Genomic DNA, 23,788 nt, shown 5'->3' on the forward strand with positions numbered 1-23,788 from the left:
AGAACATTTTCTGCCACACAAGGGGAAACAAAACTTTAGACCAAGTTTACACAAACATGGCTGAAGCATATGCTGTGACCCCCCTCCCCCACTTGGGTCAATCAGATCACCTTTGTTTGTTTCTCACCCCCAAATACTCACCCATCGTCAACCGTGTGAAGCCATCAGTAAGGACCATCAAAGTGTGGCCAGCGGGGGTGGACTCCACACTCCAGGACAGGTTTGAACACACAGACTGGAGTATGTTTGCTTCCCAGGCCACATGTGGCTCTCACACAGACATTGACAGTTACACTTCCTCTGTTCTGGAATATATCAACACCACCATAGACAGTGTTACAACCCAGAAACAGATCACCACATACCCAAATCAAAAGCCATGGATGAACAAGGAGGTGCGCCTCCTGCTGAAGGCACGCAACACTGCATTCAGATCAGGGGATGCACAGGCCTACAGCACTTCCAGGGCTAATCTGAAGAGGGGCATCAAAAAGGCCAAGCACTGCTACAAGCTAAAGCTAGAGGAGCACTTTTCCAACTCTGATCCTCTGCGCATGTGGCAGGGCATCCAGGCCATCAGCAACTACAAACCCAGCCAGTCCACCCCCACAGCCACAAATGTCTCCTTCCTGAACGAGCTAAATGACTTTTATGCCCGCTTTGAAAGAGACAATACAGAACCCTACACCAGGAACACTACCTCAACCGACCACTCAACTATCACACTCACCTCCTCAGAAGTCTACACCGCACTGAGTCGGATCAATGTGCGTAAGGCTGCTGGACCAGACGGTATCCCTGGGCGCGTCCTCAAAGCATGTGCAGAACAGCTCACTGGGGTGTTCACAGACATTTTCAACCTGTCACTTAACCTAGCAACTGTGCCAACATGCTTTAAAACCACCTCTATTGTGCCGGTGCCCAAACACTCCAGCCCAACATGCCTGAATGACTACCGCCCTGTAGCACTCACACCCATCATCATGAAGTGCTTCGAGCGGTTGGTCCTGGCACATCTGAAAGACTCTCTGCCATCCACACTGGACCCACATCAGTTTGCCTACCGTGGCAACAGGAGCACAGAAGATGCCGTCTCCATAGCACTGCACTCTGTACTCACACACCTGGACAATAAAAACACTTATGCACGAATGCTGTTTGTTGACTTCAGCTCAGCATTCAACACTGTCATACCCTCTAAGCTACTGATCAAACTCAGAGACCTGGATATTGACACGTCTCTCTGCAACTGGGTTATGGACTTTCTGACTAACAGACCTCAGAATGTTAGATCAGGCCACATCTGCTCCACCACCATCACACTCAACACTGGTGTACCACAGGGCTGCGTGCTGAGCCCCTTCCTCTACTCCCTTTTTACCATCGACTGTAGGCCTGTGAACAGATCCAACACCATCATCAAATTTGCAGATGACACCACAGTGATTGGTCTAATCAGCAATAATGATGAGACTGCCTACAGGGAGGAGATACAGCATCTGGCCACTTGGTGCACCGACAATAATCTGCTCCTTAACACCAATAAGACCAAGGAGCTCATTGTGGACTTCAGGAAGGGACGAACAGGCTCGCATGATCCCATCCACATTAATGGGATGGCCGTTGAGCCTGTCTCATCCTTCAAGTTCCTGGGGACCCACATCTCAAAGGACCTTTCCTGGACCACCAACACCTCCAGCCTGGTCAAGAAGGCTCATCAGCGCCTATTCTTCTTGAGGCAACTTAAGAAGAACCAGCTTTCATCAGCCGTCCTGGTGAACTTCTACCGCTGCACAATAGAAAGCATCCTGACCAACTGCGTCACAGTCTGGTATGGAAGCTGCTCTGTTGCTGAGCGTAAGGCACTGCAGCGGGTGGTGAAAACTGCCCAACGCATCACAGGGACTACACTGCCAGCCATTGAGGACATCCAGAAGAAACACTGTCTGCGCCGAGCACGCAGTATTCTAAAGGACACCTCTCACCCTGCTCACAGACTGTTCTCTCTCCTGCCTTCCGGCAGGCGCTTCAGGCTCCCCCGGACAAAAACCAGCAGACTGAGGAACAGCTTCTTCCCCAGAGCTGTCTTCCTTTTGAACTCTGCCCCTCACTGACTCTTTTGCCCCCCCAATACACCCCCCACACTCCTCTAACTTATACTCCTCACAATCACTGCACTATTTAACATTTGCACATTCAAAGTTTGCACATATTCATTGCACTGATCCATTTACTTGAACTGTACATACCCACAGCACATGGACATTTGTAATTTGTAATTATGTTTATCTATCTGCCACTCCTGATTATTAATAGCATCCTGTACATATATTCACTTATGCAAATCTCTGTTCATAGCTAATACAACCTGTATATAATGTTCATAGTACATCCATCTGTAAATATCACCATAGTTTTTCTATAACTGCACTTTATAACTTATACCTGTATCCTGCACTTGCTGCTATTGCACTGCTGGTTAGACCTAAACTGCATTTCGTTGCCTTGTACTTGTACATGTGTAATGACAATAAAGTTGAATCTAATCTAATCTAATCTAATGTAAAGCCCTGGTCGCAGGTATTGAAGTATTAAGCATTTCTCCCAAAGATCGGTCGGGGTGATGATGAGCAAACAAAATGGCAACGGTTGACTCCGCCTACTTGCAGCTTCATTTGCACTCTTCAGAAACTTATGGGTGACGTCACAGATACTCAGTCTATATCTTTTACAGTGTATGGAAAAAAATCTACAGATAAAGTACTGTAAAGAGAAAGAACCAAATTTCTTACCACAGCTATGCCGATGACATTCAGATTTACTTATTATTGACTACAGTCCCACTGACACCCTTTGCAAATAAATTAATGAAATTAACAGTTGGATGTGCCAAAAAAAGTAATTTTATTTGGGAACATGAGGTTCTCAAGGTGAATGTGTACCTTGGCTTGAGGGGTCAAACAACAAAAAAATAAGGTCAAGAATATTATCATCTAAAATACATTGCAAAAATTAGATGCTTTGTTTCCAGTGAGGAGTTGGAGAAAAATTTTAACGCTTTTATCACCAGCAGGGTGAATTTCTGTAATGGACTTCTCACCAGCCTTCCCAAAAGACAAACAGTTGCAGCTCACCCAGCTGACCAGAACCAGAAAACCAGAGCACAAAACATCAGCCTCAACTCATTACACTTGCTCCCAGTTACATTTAGAATAGATTTTAAAGTATTAGCACTTGTTTATAAGTCACTAAATGGCCTAAGGACCTCAATACATTACATATATACTCACTGAAAACAAACCTGATGCTGTGTTCACACCAGACGTGGAAGAAGCATCAAGCGCGAGTGATTTACATGTTAAGTCAATGAAAAGATGCGAATACACATCCTGCGGCGCGAATGACGTGGCACCAATTGAGCATTTTGCACGTTTGATCGCTTAACACGCGAATCGCTCAAGTTAAAAAAACTGAACTTCAGTGGACATTCAAGCTGCAATAATCAATCAGGAGCTTGCTCTTGTGGGGGCGTGATTATGACATAGCGCCTGTTGTTGGTGTCTCGGGGGAAAATCCTCCTGCCTACACTGACAACAGTTCATCAAACTGGGCTCGCCTCAGTCAGAAGCACTACTGAAAGCTTCCATCATCCAAGTTAAGTTTCTGTAGGAGTTTATGAGATCACTGAGCTGCTTTATTTCAAATTTACCATTTTCAAATTCACACCAAGTCACCATCGCCATTCGCGCATATCGTGCAGCAGGATGTCTATTTGTGTCTTTGCATTGACTTAACATGTAAATCACTCGCGCTTGACACTTCTTCTGCGTCTGGTGTGAACGCATCATAACAGATCACTTAGATCAAGTAAATTAAAAATTTCAACAGTTTAGTCAAAGCAGGGTGAATTTGCCTTTAGCTACTATGCCCCCCACTGCTGGAACCAGCTTCCAGAAATCAGATGTGCTCCAACATTAGACACATTCAAATAAAGACTATGTAAGGATTCACCATGAGTCGGTTTAAAATCGATTAAAATATGTGAAGATTCAAACAAGTACAAATGTTGAATGAATCGCGATACATGTTTTGAACAGAGGGGGCATTGTGTTTACAGGCCCAAATTTGCTTTGCCTGCACATCAGCGGCGAGCAAGAGCGGCAGACTAAAATGACAGCGGTGAGATGTGCCAGACAAATGTAAAACTGTGTGAAAATATTGCAAAAAGATGTTTACTTAAACTAACAGAACAACGAATATGATGCAGCACAGTGAAAAACTACTGTCACAGACGAGACGTCTGTACGCAAAAAGTTATTAATAGACCAAACCACGAGGACTGGAGAATTTTGCAGCTCCGCTTGCTCTGACAAGTGCTAACATTATGGACATCACACGGTGCACCAGTGTTTTCATAGAGAAAACGTGAAGATGTTTTTGAGACTGAAAGAGAAAGATGTGCTGATACAGAGTCAGGTATTAGATTGTTCCTTTTCTACCCTCTCTTTTTAATTTATGCATATTTTAATAATTTGCTTATTATATCATATATTATATATTATAATCAGTATTTGATGCCTGTGGCCTGTCCCCTCTGTACACACTGCTCTCTGGTTTAGGAAAGGCTTTCCTCTCCACACCAGCCATCTCAGTCCCCAGTGAAAGAGTTTTTTCATCAGCAGGAGACATTGTTAAAGTGCAAAGATCTCAGCTTATGCCAGAAAGCAGATATTTTGATATTTCTTAAAAATAAATTGAAATTCCAGCACAGCTTTTTTTTTATTAACAACCCTACTTTAAATTGTATTGTTTATTTTTGATTTGGAATTTGGTTTACATTTGTAATTTAGTTGCAGAGTCAAAGTTTTAGTTTGTTTATATTAAAGAGTCTTCTTTAGTTTGTATTATTCACTTTTTTGGATTTGGTTTAAAATTCCAATTTAGTTATTGCAGAAAAGATTTTATTTCTTTAAACAATTATACAGCATTTGAGAAAAAAATTAAAGGGTTCACCATAAATTTGTCTCAAATCATTTTGTTTTAAAAATCGTGTCTAAATTGGGAATCCTGAGATTAGTATCGTGAATCATATCGAATCGTGAATTAGGTGAATCTTTATATCCTTTCTTGAACATCTGTTTAGCTGTACATTTACTGAATCAAACAGAGAAAAGCTGTTTCTGTCAAACATTGTTTACTTCACTGAGTCAGTTTAACAATGAAGAAATTGATTGAATAGGTCAATTGAAGGAAGGTTTGCAAAACTATTTCATGCTCCCTTGTAAAAGTCTTTTGTGGTATTTTTAAAAGACAAAAAAAACAGTATTTTACTTTCATACATGTTGTAGCTGCTGTATTTTGTAGTTTATTTTGATGCACTTAAAATTGAGGTTATGTTTAAAATTCGACATTTTATGTTTAAAATAAATTCAACGCTGTAGATGCAAACGTTTAACCAATTTTCACAGAAATAACTTTTTTTCTGGCTACACTACTGGCACAAACAAAGATGGAATTTGATATTATGTGCTTATAAGATACATGTATTTACATTATATCAAAACCATACATGTTTTTACAACTTAAATTACTTTAAATTCTATGAATGCATCAACACTAAGCCCACCGTTAACCTCACTAAACCTACTAGCCTCTTGAACACACATCTTAAAATCATAAATTGTAAAATTAATCATTTCGAGCTGTAATAAAAACAATACGTACATGCATGGTTTGAACACATAGGCCACAAATAGTTCAACATTCGTGTACACTGAAAGTGCTAATTCTTACCTGCCTAATTCTGGGCCCATGTTATAGAAATCCTCCACTGTCGCATCTCGACGCGAGCCATCGACCCAATATTCCACAGGGCGCGCGTCTGATCGAGAGGTGGGCATGATGGACCCTCCGATGACAGTTCCAATAGCCTACAAATCCCTCAGATCAGGGAAGCCAGAAAACCGATTTTTTTCACATCTGGGTGTCAGTTTAAACGGTACGGTTTTGTTTTAGTCTATAAATCTGTTCCTGATCTAAAATATCCAGGTTTACTATTATGTATCAGTGCGCGTAGTCAGTACAGACACATCACTGATGACTAGCTATTCACTAAACCCAGAATATTTTCTAAACCCAGAAAAATGTATTTATCTATCCTACGTCATCAATATGCTATATTAGGATTTGTACGCGGTTTTCGGAAATAATTTTGACCATGGTTCTTCAGATGTTAAAGGCCCTCGCACATCGCACTTAAAACCTCCCCACGACACATGAAATTAAGGAAACATCTTAATCCTGCGTTTCCCGATGCCACAGGCGACAGAATCATCCTTGCATTTGTCTCCGCCGGAAGAAAAAAATACAGCGTCTTATTTGATGCTTCTCAAAAACCCAATGGTTACTGTGAAAAGCGTTAAGATGAGGGAAATGTCGTTACAAAGGTAAATATCACACTGATGTTTGTGCTGGTAGCCTAAGGGGCGGGGACAGGGAGGTTTATTTGTCACACAGATAAGAGAGAGAGAGAGAGAGAGAGAGAGAGGGGGTGGGAGAGAGAGAGACCCGTCTCGTCTCGTCTCCTAATCCCTGTTGCAACCGTGAAGCTGAATATTCAGTCTAAATCATGGTCTAAATGAATAGGCTTACATTTTTTTATTTCATGTTTGACGAAGGAGAATTTTACCTAGTGCGTAATTATCAGCGATGAAAATGTAAATATTATAGTAGCCTAGATTCAAATTTAAATTCAAGTACTATACAGAGCGTTTTTTTTTGTTACAGGCGACTTTATTACAGGACCATGTTTGCTGAGATGGTGAACAATGCAAGGTGTGGTTTTAAATAATGTTTTAGGAGGGAGAAATCTCATACTGTACCACCGGCCCAGGATTAAATGCAAGTATTAACTTATAGTAAATGTGTCATTCTACAGAAACAAAACGTGCGTTTTTTTTTTGTCCATGGGCTTAACAGCAATATTACACTTGAAAAGAAAAAATAAAACAATTGAAACAATATGTTATTTAAACAGTTACATAATTTTGAGTGAACAATGTGGCAATAATTGTGTTTTAATTACTTCTGTAAAACTACAATCATCACAAAACTGCTTGTTATGTACAGAAGTAATGGGTTCCATTTTTAAGGTAAAAAAAAACATCTTGCAAATTAAAAATACCAAAAACAATATAACATCACATATGATGTAAATGACTTAACCCTTCAATGCACAATCTTATCTTGTTTTTAACTTACACAAATCTTTATGTTTATTTTTCCTGCCTTATTTTACAAACAAACACAGTTTTTGTATTTGTGCATCAATTTTAAAATATGGGTCAAAAATTACCCATATAGGAACCTTTGCTGTTTCCTAATTGTTGCAAAAGCATTAATTGATGAATACTTTTCACCTGGCACACGTTTCACAACTCAACATGGCTGATTTCATCTATTCAATGCTTGCAAGTGTAAAAAATTATTTCACACACACGCACGCGCACACATATATAGCAGACGTGGTGGCGCAGTAAGTAGTGCTAGGTAGCCTCAGCTAGATCACTTGGCGTTTCTGTGTGGGTTTCCTTCGGGTGCTCCGGTTTTCTCCAAAGACATGCGGTACAGGTTACAGTTTTTTCCAACTACTTACACACAAAGTCTTTTCATGTGACACAATTTCTGAAACATCTCACTCAAAATGCAAAACTACACCTCAGGTCTCCAAAACCAGAGGCTGTTTCTCAGTTTTAACTCAATGTTCAATTGCACACACACACACACTTCTCAAACGTGGAAACAATATTTTTTTTAATCTGATCACTAACCAATCACTGCTTTATAGGCCTTTATAGGCCTCAAAGGTGATGGGACACCAGGTTGTTATTTTCCCAAAAAAAAAAACAATTTGTAGTTTTGTACCTACCACATATTCACCTTTTGATAATCCTAAATTCTAAATTCCTTTAGAAAAGAATAAAGAAATTGTTCTCAGCCTGGCTCTGTAAAGTGTATGATGGCCATGGATTGGGTATGATGGATTTTTCCCCCAAGACCCCCCACACTCAATTGTGTTCTTTACTGTACTCTAAAGAATATACTTTTATGTTGTTGTTTTTTGTTTGTTTTTACTTTTTTTTTACATTTTATTTTTACATACAGTAACAGTATGTTTATGTTTTTTATGCTATGAACATCAGTAATGTTTCGCCTAATAAATATTTTCTGTTTCTTTATGTCATTGGTGTTTACAGTGTACCAGTTCCTCCTCTCAGCAGATTACTGTCACTGTAGAACATTGTATTGACCTGTAGATATAAGCCTATGAAAGAGCAAAGAGCTTTAGATTTAGAACAACAGTGTTTACATGATATATCCAAAAGTGTTGTTTTATGAAAGAAGTGTTTGCCATTTGATGCAAATGCTTCATTCTTCCATGTGTTTACGGCATTTTGAATGCAGTGTTACATTTTGAAGCAGATGTGAGGCATTTTGTATTAAGCTGCAGTTTTAAGAATTGTGTGTAGAGTTTTGAAAAAAGGAGATGCTGTTTTTAAAACATGTGTAAACAGTTGGAAAAAAATGTAATCTGGATAAATTGGCGGTTCATATATATATATATATATATATATATATATATATATATATATAAAGTGGTGGAAAGAGTACTGAAAAATCCATTACTTGACTAAGTAATAAAAAGTACCATTACTTGCCTAAAAATGTAGTGCAAGTAGAGTAAAAGTATCCAACATCTGATAGATGTTATAGGGGTAACATCCACACACCGTCAAGCTGTAACATCATTAGATGTTGATACTGTATTTGGTTGTTTTTAGGTTGCGTTACAAAGTAACCAAAATCCAACATCAATCCAACATCTTAAACCAGCGTCATATTGACGTCAAATACTGACATTTATTCATCAGGTATGGCAACCAAAATCCAACATCTGATAGTCATATTGGTAACGTCAACGCAACGCCAAGCTGTAACATTATTAGATGTCAATATTTGGTTGATTTTAGGTTGGATATTGAGGTCGGACTTATGTTGGGGGTATGATGTCAACCCACAACATTGGGGTACAACTTCAATCTGACGTCTCGATGCCATTTCGCTCATCAGTAAACATTCGTTATCTTCTCATCAGTGACATGCATCTAAACAGTTTCTGGGTCAATGCGTGTAAAGATTTTTGAAATTTTTTAAGACACTTTTAATGCTTCCTAACAGTTTGCTGCAGTTATAAATCACTCATGTCTTGAAGTAGTTCATTATGATGCGATTTAACTTCTATATGTGATTTGATTGGACAGGAATCACAGGACTTTTTCTAATCCCCATAGACAAGAACAAATAAAGTAGTGACTGGAGGTAGAAGGAAAGTAGTGGAGTAAAAGTACCGATACTGCACAAAAAAATGTACTCAAGGAAAAGGAAAAGTATACACATTATTTTTTACAATTTCTGTTTAATGCAGAGAATATTTTTTCAACACATTTCTAAATGTAATAGTTTTAATAACTCCTTTTTAATAACTGATTTATTTTATCTTTGCCATGAGAACAGTAAATATTATTTGACTAAATGTTTTAATGACACTTCTATACAGCTTAAAGTGACATTTTAATGTTTAAGTAGGTTAACTAGGCAGGTTAGTTTAATTAGGCAAGTTATTGTATAATGATGTTTGTTCTGTGGACTATCAGGGAAAAAAATAGCTAAAAGGGGCGAATAATTTTGACCTTAAAATGTTTTTTAAAAAATATTTTATTCTATTCAATTCTATTTAGCATATTTTATTCTTTTATTCTAGCTGAAATAAAACAAATAAGACTTTCTTGTGAAGAAAAAACTATTATCAGACATACTGTGAAAATTTTCTTGCTCTGTTAAACATAATTTGGGAAATATTTAAAAAAGAAAAGAAATTTCAAAGGGGGGATAATAATTCTGACTTCAACTGTAGATAGATCTTAGTTCTGATTCAGAGTCTGAAATATCTGATGCTGATAACCTAGACTATGTGTCACAGTGTTAATCTGGAGTTGTGGGTGTAAATCCAGATCCCCTAGATGAAGACTCAATTGATGAAATTGAAAACTTGACTAAAAAGAGGTCTTACTGGAGTGAACATCATGCTATTCAAGGTAGAGCAAGAAGCCACAACATTCCATGGAGCTGTCCATTATCTCCACCTGTTTCAACAGATTTTCACTGAAAGATGCCTGGGATAAGTTCATTAGTGACAACGTCATTGAACACGTTCTGAAATGCACCAACTTAGAGGAACGAAGAGGAGCAGCAAGCAAAAGGAAAGAGTGGAGACAAATTGGCAAGGTGGAATTTATGGCCTTTGTGTGTCATTGTGTGCAAACTTGATATATTATACAAAACCTTAAGAAAAATAATTATTTTGTGGTCAATGAAAAATATATTTTGAGTATTCATGGATAATGGAATTGATATTTAAATGTCACTGGTGTTAGTTTCCAATACATCTATTTTTTTAAGATTAAAAAAATACTCTGGTGAGTGGTGACATAAATTGACTTTCTTCCTATTTCCTTAAGATCTGAAAAAAAAAGTTATTTGTAACTCCATTGCAACTTGTCATTTTGTTTGATGATTTCACTTGAAGCATTTTGTTAGCATCACTAGTGTGACCTCCTTTATTGTTATGAGGAAAAAACAATTAAAAAAAATAAATGGATTAGCCTTCTTATTTAGTGAATATCATAATTGTCAGCCAGATTGTACCTTTCAGCAGACATTTTCAAATTTATGATTTTAAGGATTGCACCATTACTATTATAAGTTTTGCAAATATCTTCATTGTTATAGCAAATACATGTATGCAGAAGTGAACTAACATTGTGAAATGGCACCTTAAACAAAGATGATTAAAACAACAAAAATGTAATCTCTTTATTCGTTGCAAATATTTTTCTGTAACTCAAAAATTATATATATACAGTTGAAGTCAGAATTATTAACCCCCTTCAATTATTATTAGCCCCCGTTTATTTTTCCCCCAAATTCTGTTTAACGGAGAGAAGATTTTTTCAACACATTTATAAACATAATAGTTTTATTAACTCAGTTCTAATAACTGATTTATTTTATCTTTACTATGATGACTAAATAATATTTGACTAGATGTTTTTCAAGACACTTCTATACAGCTTAAAGTGACATTTAATGGCTTAACTAGGTTAATTAGGTAAACTAGGCAGGTTAGGATAATTAGGGAAATATTTGTATAACGATGGTTTGTTCAGATTTAGAAGACTATCGAAAAAATAAACAGCTTAAAGGGGCTAATAATTTTGACCTTAAAATGTATTTTTAAAAATTAAAAACTGTTTTTATTCTAGCCAAAATAAAACAAGTAAGACTTTCTCCAGAAGAAAAAAATATTATCAGACATACTGTGAAAATTTCCTTGCTCTGGTAAACATCATTTGGGAAATATGGAAATATTTAAAAAAGAAAAATTATTTCAAAGGGGGGCTAATAATGCTGACTTTAACTATATATATATATATATATATATATATATATATATATATATATATATATATATATATATATATATATATATATATATATATATATTCATTAAAAAAATTTCATGTAGCCAAAACAAAGTCCTGGTTACATCCTTACCCACATTTTTTGAAGGAAGGAATGGAGACGTTTGGAGACACTATGTGAGATCGCTAGATGACCAATCATTCTGAAGAGCAAGAGTAAGAAAACAAGTCAATGAATGGATCATTATCGGTGATCACGCATAGATGGCACCAAACCCCAGCACCCTTGCTCCTCCGCCGAGTCGGTTGCTAGGGGCCTCGGAGGAACTCTAGGGTTTGCCAGATAAGCAGAAGAAAATGAGTGCACGTATCTCTGGGTTAGGGAGAGTGGCATGGCAAGTGTTATTGGATGCAGAGAGGTGCAGCGTACTTACGCGCAAAAGGAGGCAACGCTCTTTCTTAAATGCGCTCTCACTCCCAGGGAACACTGGGCAACAGCGAGGGTAATGGCATCAACTATCCAGTGGGCCAACCTTTGCTTTGATACAACATTCAAACCGTATGGCCGTTCTACCGACCATAACAGAAAAAGAGCTGCTTAGAGCTGAATGCTCTACGTGCAGTGACATCAAAGCGCAGTGCGCGAATGGGAAGTGATCCTTCACTGGAAGGGCTGGGTCTACCTTCACGTCGCCATGTCTTAATGAGCAGAGATGGCAACAACACAAAAGCCTTCAGTGTGGAGGGTGACACAATGTGGTAAGATATAAAAAAATTAAGCACATTTACTTAAACACCATTAAAATGCAAAAAATACTGTTTCTGTAGGACTTTCACTCTATAAGCTTTCAGAAAAGAAGTTCCCAGACATTCCCAGCTAAAATTATGCTAGATGTTGAAAAACTCTCTGAGTATTAGATAACACAACATTAAGACAGCACAATACTCAGATTAATGATTTTGTATAATACATTTTAAATAATACTCACAGTTTGAAACAGACTTCTGTGTTTTTTCTTTGTTTAGCATGACCAATGTATCCACACTCCTAAAACAATGTTTTGTGTTCTGAATGAACCCTTGTAATTTTTTTGCAGTATTTTGCATAAATTTAAATGTATTATTTTTTCCATTTCTCAAGCTGTTCTGTGACTAAAATATTATTTTAATAAATATATCTGTTTACAAAATCTGTTTTGTTGAAATGCACCAATATATATTACCCATATTCACTGAGAAATGGATAAAACACTTTACACAATAATATATGTTGGGCACCTAGGGTCTAAGAGTAACACAATTTTGATTATCTGTATGTCCTGTACATGTGGTTGAATTGACAATAAAACATTTTCAAATTTACATCAGTGTGTTCGTGCACAAAAATGTCTTGAGTTAGATATTTATCTGTTTTATGCATCACATTGAAGTTTTTAGACAAAGGCATGGCATAAATTGTGTTCACGATTTAAAAACCACACACATGGATTTTAGCATCACCAACAAAACTAAAGAGATAGGACATTTAAACTGTAAGACATGGGGGCGCATGTGAGCTCGACAAGGATGGCTGCGTAGTTTAGCTCTCCACAACTTCGCACAAAAACTATCCCTAACTTTTACAAATCTGATTGTTAGCCCAGGTCTGGCTATGTCTAAACCACTGCCTTTGAAGAACTGTTATATTTTACTAAAGCATGTTAGATGAGCACACATAGCACGAAAGCATAACCTTCAACAGAGTGTGGAGGCTGGCAGCATGGCGGATTTAACTGAGGTGCTAACTGAGTTGAAAGCATGTCGCTCCAAATTCGAACCAAAGCTAGATGCCACAAACAACTGCCTCAAATTTATGGATAGCTTTGTCTCAGTTTTGGAAATCAGCCTGACTGACATCAAACATGAGGTTTCTGTTGATGAGAAACGCATGGGAAACGGAGTACAGCATTTCTTTCATCCGTTTTCTCAAATTTCATGACAAGCAATTTGTTCTGCGCAACGCGAGAAGTCGAGATATAATCAATGATAGATCCAAAATCTCATTTGCTCATGATCTCTCAGCAGAAACGATCCGACAGAGGCATGAGTTCAATGATGTCAAGAAAACATTTTGAGCATGGGAATCTTCCGCGGGTTTCACCATTCCTGCAATTTCCAGGCTGAGAAGTTCCATTGCAGCATCAGCAATGAACCATAGACCTACGGCCAGGATGGGCCTTTTATTTGAGAATATAAAGGTTTATTTCTCTTATACAATTCAAGACTAAATTTTAAACTTATCCGTTCTCCACCAGTAGTAAAAATATATAATGACATGTTAACATAGGTGCTATTGAAAAGTTTTGGTTATAAAGATGCCTTGTCATTTGGGGACTTGAATTTTGCCCCAAGAGGGGTGGGGGGGTGGGGGGGTGGTGGGGGGGTTGGAGTGTTCGCTGTGGTTTTTCTGTTTTGTATTTTCTTTTCTTTTTTTTTCTTTCTTCCTTTTATTTATAATTATTATTGTTTACACTCCTCTATTACTCCGATTCACACAGTAAAATATGAATACATATGATTTCTAATGGCTATTAATATACTTATTATAATGTCATTTAATATAGAGGCACCCTATTAAATGTACTGTAAAAGAATCCTCACTTTTTTTTAAAAGGGAAAAAGCTGATGTTGCTCTATTACAGGAAACACATCTGTCCAGTGAAGAGCATACAAAACTTAAAAGAGACTGGGTAAGACAGGTATGTTTTTCAAGCTTGTTTGACTTTCACTAGAAGTTTGCAAAAAAGAAGCTGAAACATCATCAGCTCTTTTGATTTATGCTACATGTTAAAAAATTCTCAATTAGAAGTTTAAAAAATAAAACAAGAAAGCAGATTAAAGATTTTGGATAATTTATGCTTACACATACTTACTGTTCGAAACAGATACAGATGTCCTTTCTTTGTTTTGTGTGAACAAAAAAAAAATCTTTTTCCAGATTCCTAAAACAAAGTTTTGTGTTCTGAGTGAACCCTCAGAAATGTAATAATGCACATCATAGTCAAAGTCTCAAGAACAACAAATGTTTAATTTTAAAACAAAAATATTCTTTGCAGTTCATACGTGTTTGTTTATTTATTATTATTACTATTATATAATAATACTACATGGTTCAGACCCTAAAAATCCGATTTACTTTGGATAAGAAGAAGAAGAGGGATTAATAATACTAATAAATAATTCACGCACAGCCTGCACGCAAACGTCATAACAACTTAAGTGGCGGACCGCACGTCTCCTGCGCTCATGAAGCATATAGTGTGGTTGGAGAAAAGTCGGTCTTGCGGAGCCGTTGTACGCCTTGTTAAAAATGAAGGTTCCCATCAAATTTCACGTATAGGCTATTGCTGACAGAATGTGCTGGTGGACGGTCAAAGTGACTCGTATTGCTTCACTGTGCAGTCGGACTGCGATGAACATGGTGCCGTGGACGCATTTCAGAGTTGGAACCCAGCTTGTTTTCATCCTGCGCCATGTAACTGCCAACAACGTGTCATAACAAGCTAGAGTAAAACGTCAGATTTAATTCAGGGAAATATTTTATCCTCAAACAAGACCACTTATATCTACCTCGCAAGGATGCCGGATGTTCTGGATCTGTACATTGGAATGGAGCTGCTCATTGCCCTTTTCTCTGTCATTGGGAATGTTATGGTGGTCTGGGCTGTAAGAATCAATCGATCTCTCCGTGACACAACCATTTATTTCATAGTCAGTTTAGCTCTGGCGGATATCGCAGTCGGGGCACTTGTCATTCCTCTGGCTATTACCATAAGCATCGGGCTTAAGACAAACTTTTACAGCTGTCTGCTGGTTGCATGTACTGTACTAGTACTAACGCAAAGTTCAATTCTCGCCCTTCTGGCTATTGCTATTGACCGCTATCTGAGGGTCAAGATACCAATGAGGTAATAAGATTTTCATTTCAAATATCCAGTTTTTTAGGCAACTCTTAAGGCTTAACAACTGTGATAACTTGTAAAAAATCTGGAGGTTGTGTTGAAGTAGTGAACAGTAGGCTATCTATTTATTGCCTAAAGGTGTAAAAGGAAATTTTTTTTATCCGTAATTAATTTTGAATCCATGTTAATGTATTAATGAAACGACACTGAAAAAGAGGCTAAAATGTTTTCATAACGAAGGTTATGCTACATTTAAAAAAGTAGATAGGTTGTAAAGGATGACAGCATTTTCAATTTTGGATTTATTTTTTACACTAAAAAAGGACACTAAAATGAAATAATGACTCAACTAAAGTTTATATTGTATAGTGGTTTTATGTTCTAATAATTATTTAAGAAAGCATAAATTAAATCAAGCTGTAGCCAAAATACAACTGGATTATTGAGTCTTCATGAACGTAATGTACACCAGTTCAGCAAATTTAGTGTGTGCAAATTGTAATCTTAAAATTTTGAAACCTGTATTCCTCAATTTTTTGTCATTGAATGCTTCTGATTGTTTAGACGTTGTCTAACTTTATTCTAGTAATTAAATGGTATTGTGCTATGGTCTAAGTTTTAGTAAGGTAATTACACTGGACAAATTCATAATTTAACAATGCAACTAGAGCCTATTTGCCAGCTGAGTGGATGGCATGCTTCACTAGCCTCATTTGCGTTGTCTGAAAAGAGCTCCTCTTCACAGAGAAGGGATTGTGTGAATGAATATGTAATGCTTGCTTCTCAGCAGAAATTGTGTAGTTAATGACCAAACTTAAATTCTGATATCCACAGCATCTATCACAGATATATATAGGGATTTATTGCAGATGTACACCTCACAATGTTCTAAACTTTTAGATTATAAAGTTACTTCAATAACTTTAACTTATAAAACAAATAACATACAGATTTATAGATGGTTTTCACTTAAGACTGAGTCACAGCACATCACTGAAACAGAGTTATAGATCTATGCAGAACAAAATTGAACTGATATTGACATGAGCTGCAATGCTTTTTTGGATTATGAAATTTTTCCTTACTCAAGGTGTTATGTGACTTTGTATTTTGGTCTAATTTTACAACTTTGACATTCCCCTCATTGCTGGTGGGCATTATAATTGCTATGAATTTTCATTTTTATTTTTTTTCCCCATCACAGCTATAAAAGAGTGGTGACTCCAAATCGTGCAGGCGCTGCAGTGGTGGTGTGTTGGATGGTGGCCATCGTAGTTGGCCTGATGCCCATTTTGGGCTGGAACAATCTGGACAAGCTACAACAGACAAACGGCACAGTGGGTGTTGACCTTCTCATAACCTGTGAGTTTGAAAATGTCATCAGCATGGAGTACATGGTCTATTTCAATTTCTTTGGCTGGGTGCTGCCACCACTCATCCTCATGTTGCTCATCTACACTGAAATTTTCTTCATAATCCACAAGCAGCTCAACAAGAAGGTCATCACCAACCAGACAGACCCCACTCGATATTATGGGAAGGAGCTCAAGCTGGCGAAATCTCTTGCACTGGTGCTACTTTTGTTTGCTGTTAGCTGGTTGCCCCTACATATCCTGAATTGCATAACTCTCTTCTGTCCTAATTGTGACAACTCGATGTGCCTTCTTTATGTGGCTATCTTGCTCAGTCATGGTAATTCTGTTGTCAATCCCATTGTTTACGCATTCCGCATTAAGAAATTCCAGAATGCTTTTCTTAGGATTTGGAAACAATATGTGTGCTGCACAGACAATCCATGTCTTTCACATAGATAGCACAGACAGAAGACTGTGGCTCATTGACATATGATGGTCTGCTAAACAGGTCTCTGTGAGAATCACTTTTTAAAAATGTATTTACACATGGTTAAATTCTTAAATAGCCCCCAGAATAACCCAATCCTACCCAGCCAAAAAAAAAAAAGGCAAATCATCATAATCTTAATAATCTTGCTAAATTACCTAATATTAGAATGTATGTACAGTATTTGGTGTTTTCATCGATTTATACCATATGCCAACACATATTTTTACAATTTGTAAAAAAATAATTATTTCTTTTATGAAGGACAAAAACACAAATTATGTTAGGAAAGAAAAGTATGCAATTTCAAACATTTAGAAGGATTTTATTTTTAAACAGAGCATCAATGAAGATGTTATTTTATTCATCATGAGATGCTCAGAGGGAAGCCTTGGCTTCTTTTTTCTCACTGTCCCCAACAAATGTCAGATGTACAGTTGAAGTCAGAATTCGTAACCCCCCTGAATTATTAGTCCACCTGTTTATTTTTTCCCCCAATTTCTGTTTTACGGAGAAAAGATTTTTTTAACACATTTCTGAACATAATCGTTTTAATAACTAATATCTAATAACTGATTAATTTTATCTTTGCCATGATGACAGTAAATAATATTTTAAAGTGACATTTTAAGGCTTAACAAGGTTAATTAGGTTAACTAGGCTGGATAGGGTAATTAGTGTATAATGATGGTTTGTTCTGTAGACTATTGAAAAACTGCTTTTATTCTAAACAAAATAAAACAAATAAGACTTTCTCCAGAAGAAAAAAAATAAGGAAAAAAATTCAAAGGGGTTTAATTATTCTGATTTCAACTGTACTGTTATGGTCATTTAGTCCCTGAGCCATGTGTTTTTTTCAGGTGCTTCTCTGGGGATTTAACAGTGTACACCTGCATGTTCCAGGCATAGCTGGACTGTCCATCACATGCAGCCCATATGTTTATGCCATATTTATCTAATTTGTATTGTATTGTCTGAATGAACAGTGAAAAAAAATCCTTTTTGAGGGAAACCAGAGCACAGAGGAAACCCACGTGAACACAGAGAAAATATGTAAACTCTGCATAGAAATGTCTCCTGGTCCAGCCAGGACTCAACCAGTGACCTTCTTACTGTGAGGTAACAGCACTAACCACTAAAGCCACTCTCTTGTTCTGTATGTCCTGTATTGCTGTGGGTTTGTCACATTCTTGTCTTGTGTCATGGTCATCAAAACGGATGACGTAGGAAAATAAAACATGGAATGTCTTTATAGACATGGTGGCTGGAAATATTGACCTTTGTGTTGAGGAACTATCAGTGGTTCTCGCAATACTATTGTAATGGTTGTTGTTATTATTATTATTATTATTATTATTATTATACACTCTCAGAAAAAAAAGGTACACAGTGGTACAAATGATGTTCCTGAAGGAACAGTGAAAAAATATTTTTGAAATAGTTGCAAATTTATTAAAAATAAAAAACTTGAAAAATCTCATGTACATAAGTGTTCACAGCCTTTGCCACCGTAAAGCTCTAAATTAAGCTCAAGTACATTTTGTTTCCACTGATCATTGTTGAGATGTTTCAGCAGCTTAATTGGAGTTCACCTGTGGTAAATTCAGTTGATTGGACATGATTTGAAAAGGCATACACCTATCTATATAAGATCCCAGGGTTGACAGTGCATGTCAAAGCACAAACCAAGCATGAAGACAAAGGAATTGTCTGTAGACATCCAAGATGGGATTGTCTCGAGGCATAAGGCTGGGGAAGGTTACAGAAAAATTTGGCTGCTCTGAAAGTTCCAATAAGCACAGTGGCCTCCATCATCCGTAAGTGAAAGATGTTTGGAATTACCAGGACTCTTCCTAGAGCTGGCCGCTCATCACTAGGCTAATACCATCCCTACAGTGAAGCATGGTGGTGGCAGCATCATGCTGTGGGGATGTTTTTCAGCAGCAAGAAGACTAGTCAGGATAGAGGGAAAGATGAATGCAGCAATGTACAGAGACATCCTAAAACCTGCTTCAGAGTGCTCTTGACCTTAGACTGGGGCGACAGTTCATCTTCCAGCAGGACAATGACCCAAAGCACACTGCCAAAATATCAATGGAGTGGCTTCACAACGACTTGGTGGATGTCCTTGAGTGGCCCAGGCAGAGCCCAGACCCAAATTCTATTGAACATCTCTGGAGAGATCTGAAAGTGGCTGTACACCTTTGATTTCTGTCCAACCTGGTAGAGCTTGAGAGGTACTACAAAGAGGAATGGGCAAATATTCTCAAAGACAGGTGTGCAAGCTTGTGGCATCACATTCAAAAAGACTTGAGGCTGTAATTGCTGCCAAAGGTGCATCAACAAAGTATTGAGCAAAGGCTGTGAATACTTATGTACATGTGATATTTCAGGTTTTTTATTTTCAATAAATTTGCAACAATTTCAAAAATTATTTTTTCACATTGTCATTATGGCATATTCTGTGTAGAATTTTGAGGAAATTAAGGAATTTCATCTATTTTGGAATAAGGCTGTAACAAAAAAATGTGGAAAAAGTGAAGCGTACTTTCCGGATGCACTGTATGTTTAAAAAAAAATCATAAACATTAATTATTAAGTTCTACAATACAAAACAACTGGTAAAACAAAACTATAGGTATTGTAAACTAAACATTTAAGGCATGTTTAATAAACATTTGGTAAGAATTTTCTGATACATTTTTATTATTGGTATCTGCACCTTTTGGCGTTTACTTTCCACTATGCATGTGAGCTGGCAAAAGTCCTGCCTATGCAAAGTGTTCATGCAGACATTTTAGTATTGTAAAAGTAATTAAACATTTTGCATATCTCATTACAATACTTTTGAATAATTCTATTTCTATTTTAAAATTAAGTAAATTAAATGAACTGTTAAGCGATTACAAAGGTATTGTGTGAAAAAAACGTTTTATATTGTACATGGGAGATTGTATTTCTGTAGCATTTTTGTGAAAAGTGTTGTGAAATATTTAGCAAAAAATAGATCTTTTGATTTATGTTAAAGTATTTTTATTCTTTATTGTAAATAGAAAAGGTGCATTTACACAAAAATATGAAAAAACACTGTTTAAAAATGTATTTGATGTTTTATATTTACTGAAAATAAATTTACGCAATTTGGATACAGCAAAACAGATGACTTTAAATAGTTCTTGAAGAAACACATTTGACACTATTAAGGTACTAAGTGTCTTGTCACTGTAGTGGTATGTGTATGGATCAGATTTGTACCTTCGATGAAGGTACAATATTGTATCTGGAGGTTTCAAAAACCAAAGGAACATTTTGGTTTCCCATTGTATAAACCATGTCCTTAAAAAACTGCAATGGTTCAAATTAGTTTTTTTTTTGTCTTAGGGTACAATTCTGTTCCATAAAAGGTACTTCCACAGTGACAAGGGTTTGTACCTTCTTTGGTACAACATTGTACCATTTTTTTTCTGAGAGTGTACTAAATTTATAACATTATAGTAAATGTTATAAAATATAGCATGTTTTAGTGACCTCAATATAACCCCAAACAAATGTGTGTAAAGGTTTTAAGCTCCTATGTTTTATACAGCTAAAAGAGCGTGGGGTGAATTCAACCCCTAGGATCACCCTGGTTACAAAATGAGTACAGTACATTGATTTTTATTTATTTATTTATTTTTGCCATGTTAATTTTGTTTACAGCGTTGATCACATCAAATTAGAAAAAGTCATTCAATTTGAAGCAAAAAATATGTACTGATGTTAAACATGGAATAAAATTGACCCCTAAGTTAATAGGAGGGTTAACTCTCTCCATGTCATTGATGAGATTAAACAATTAAGACATAATGCTTCTCAAGGAAATCTGTGTTTTATGTATATCATGGTAGTCAAAACCCTATCCTATGTCCTAAATGAGATACATGATGTCACATGTTCTAGTTAAATTTGAGAAAGAAGGAAGTAAGGTAAAAATTAGTTACTGTATACAACCTTCCTTTGGCTTAATCCGTAGTACACCAAGGGCTCGCCACAATGAAATGATCTCCTTTTGTCAATCTGCATGACGTTACAAATGTGATTTACACACAAATAATTTTGTTTAAAGAAAACAAAACTGCAGACAAAAGGCACAGTCACATTGCAGATTTTGCCCCTTTAATTTCAATTCATATGCACTTTGAAATGCTCCAGAAATGCAAGCTTGTGTGACAAGTTTCATATATCACTGCATTCCAGGGTTCAAGCTTGGTGAACTCTAAGCTGCAAATTTGTTTCACGTGTATGCATAAGAGATCAAAACATGACCTCTCTGTACAGAAGTATAAAAAAGGAGCAATTGCTTTTCATTTTGCTTGTATTTTTGTCTCATTATTTTTGTTTTAGTTGACTTAAGTTCATTAAATTGTTATTTTTAGTTAGCAAGATGGATAGTGCTTATTTGTTGAATGAGTGAATAAATTGATTTGAACACTTACAATGCTTGCCCATCCTTTTATGTTACATAAACTCAATTCAATTCAATTCACCTTTATTTGTATAGCGCTTATACAATGTAGATTGTGTCAAAGCAGCTTCACATAAAAGGTTATAGTAAATTGGAACAGTGTAGTTCAGTTTTTAGTGTTTAAATTCAGTTCAGTTTAGCTCAGTTCAGTGTGGTTTAAAAATCACTACTGAGAGTCCAAACACTGAAGAGCAAATCCAACGATGCACAGCTCTATAGATCTCGAACCATGCAAGCCAGTGGCGACAGCGGAGAGGGAAAAAAGCTTCACTAATTGGCGAAAGTGAAGAAAAAAAAAAAACCTTGAGAGTGTATGATTGGGTTTTAAAACCACAGCGGTTCGAACTGTAGTTCTGCCGAATGGGCAGTATTAATAGCTATAAATGTGGGAGAGCGTTGATATTATGTGATTGTATTGTATTGCAATATGGAACAGTTAAGTGTTGATGTTAAATCAAAAGGAATTCACAAATACTTGAAAATGAGATGATTTAATGACAATAATTCCCTATAGTTACACCTGAATTAATTATAAAATAACTGTATAAAATGATCAAATATGAAATGATAAAACATATGATATAAATTGTACCCAGCTTAAATGTAAAATTAAAGTTACCAGAGGTAGAAGGAGAGACACAGGGGGAGGGAGAGAGAGACAAAGAGAGCAGGCCCAGAAGTTAGACTGACTGCAGTAGAGTCAGAGAAGATTCAGAGGTGGAGAGGACCAGAGGAGGAAAGCAGACCAGGAAAGACAGGCCAGGAAAAGAAAAGAGACAGAGCAGCGTTTTACCACCTATTTTGTATCTTTCTTGACCATGTGACTAAACCCCAAATGCTGAGACATTCAAACTGACCAATCAACATGTGACCACATCGTAAAACCCCCAAAGTCCACATATCAGGCCCTGATCTTATCAGTATCTGCCTTTGGAGTCAGTATGGACCTTCTTGAGTCAAAAATACATGTTTTGTCATATAAACAAACGCATATAATAATTTAGCCTCTTACAGTCCTCCCCTGGCACCGTTGTGACACTTATAGAGGCAAAAGGGTGACATTAATGATGTAAATATGCTTTGCGATGTGTGCTGCTGTTATCTTCTGAGTTCCTGTCCAAGCTTGTTGCAGGTATAAGGGTGGTCAGTCTTTGTTGTCCTTCAGCCCTGTGTGAGAGGTTTCAATCGAATGGTGTTGCACTGCTTATATGCAAATTGTCCTTCATACCCCCACAAGAATAGTTGCTGAGGAATGCAGGGAACCCCTGCTCTTCTCTTGAAGTAGATCAGAAGACGTGAACCTTTTCTCCATGGATCCTGTATTTGAAAACAGCAAATGGCACAACAAACAGCAAAAGCAAGCACATGGCATTTGTCATTGATCAAAGGATTTATGTGGTCAGTTTGAGTCCTTCTCAAGCAAAATGCCCTTAAATAATGTAATTAAAAATATGGTCAAGATCAAGACAAAATAAAAAGCAAACAAGCTCTTTACACAATATCTGGAAACATCAAAATTAAATTGCTTTACAACAAAATCAACAGTAATTGGTTAAGAGTATCAGCAAAATATTCAGTGTAATCAAATACAGTGGATTAAACAAATCAGTGTTCAAAGACAATCACAATTGCATTTAAATGGATTAAATACAAACTAAACACAAATAACTTTTGTTGTAGAGATGTCAATAATGTTACAAAAGCAACAATATTTCAGCATTTTGGATTTAGAATCCCAATTTACATTTTGATATAACTTTGTTGAAACAAATAATAAGTAACTGGTTAAATAATCAAAAGAAACCAAAATAACAACACAAGATGAAAAACCCATAGTTAGGATAAAGTCTGATTGAAAAGACTTAAAAACATGTAAAATCTATATGAAGAAGTGTCAGACAAATGTGAATTTGACTATGTGTGAAGATTTGAAATGTTGTTCTCTGTGTGGCAGTGTTCTA

General features: G+C 36.6%; 2 protein-coding genes across 2 annotated transcripts in view; one reads left to right on the top strand and one right to left on the bottom strand.

The window, feature by feature from the left end:
* si:ch73-60h1.1 (calcium/calmodulin-dependent protein kinase type IV) overlaps window positions 1–6,462 on the bottom strand; it is a 77,703-nt gene extending 71,241 nt beyond the window's left edge. The window contains exon 1 of the mRNA XM_056468123.1: window positions 5,794–6,462. Within this exon, the coding sequence (XP_056324098.1) occupies window positions 5,794–5,900 (107 nt within the window). The 5' untranslated portion in view covers window positions 5,901–6,462. The remainder of the gene's footprint in view (window positions 1–5,793) is intronic.
* An 8,696-nt stretch (window positions 6,463–15,158) lies between these two features.
* On the top strand, window positions 15,159–17,295 carry LOC130237563 (adenosine receptor A1). Its single transcript, XM_056468544.1, has 2 exons — window positions 15,159–15,487; window positions 16,686–17,295. Exons 1-2 carry the CDS (start codon window positions 15,159–15,161, stop codon window positions 17,293–17,295), a joined length of 939 nt encoding a protein of 312 aa, XP_056324519.1.
* The last annotated feature ends 6,493 nt before the right edge of the window (window positions 17,296–23,788 follow it).

The sequence above is a fragment of the Danio aesculapii genome, chromosome 11 (assembly GCF_903798145.1).
Source record: "Danio aesculapii chromosome 11, fDanAes4.1, whole genome shotgun sequence".
Lineage (NCBI taxonomy): Eukaryota > Metazoa > Chordata > Actinopteri > Cypriniformes > Danionidae > Danio > Danio aesculapii.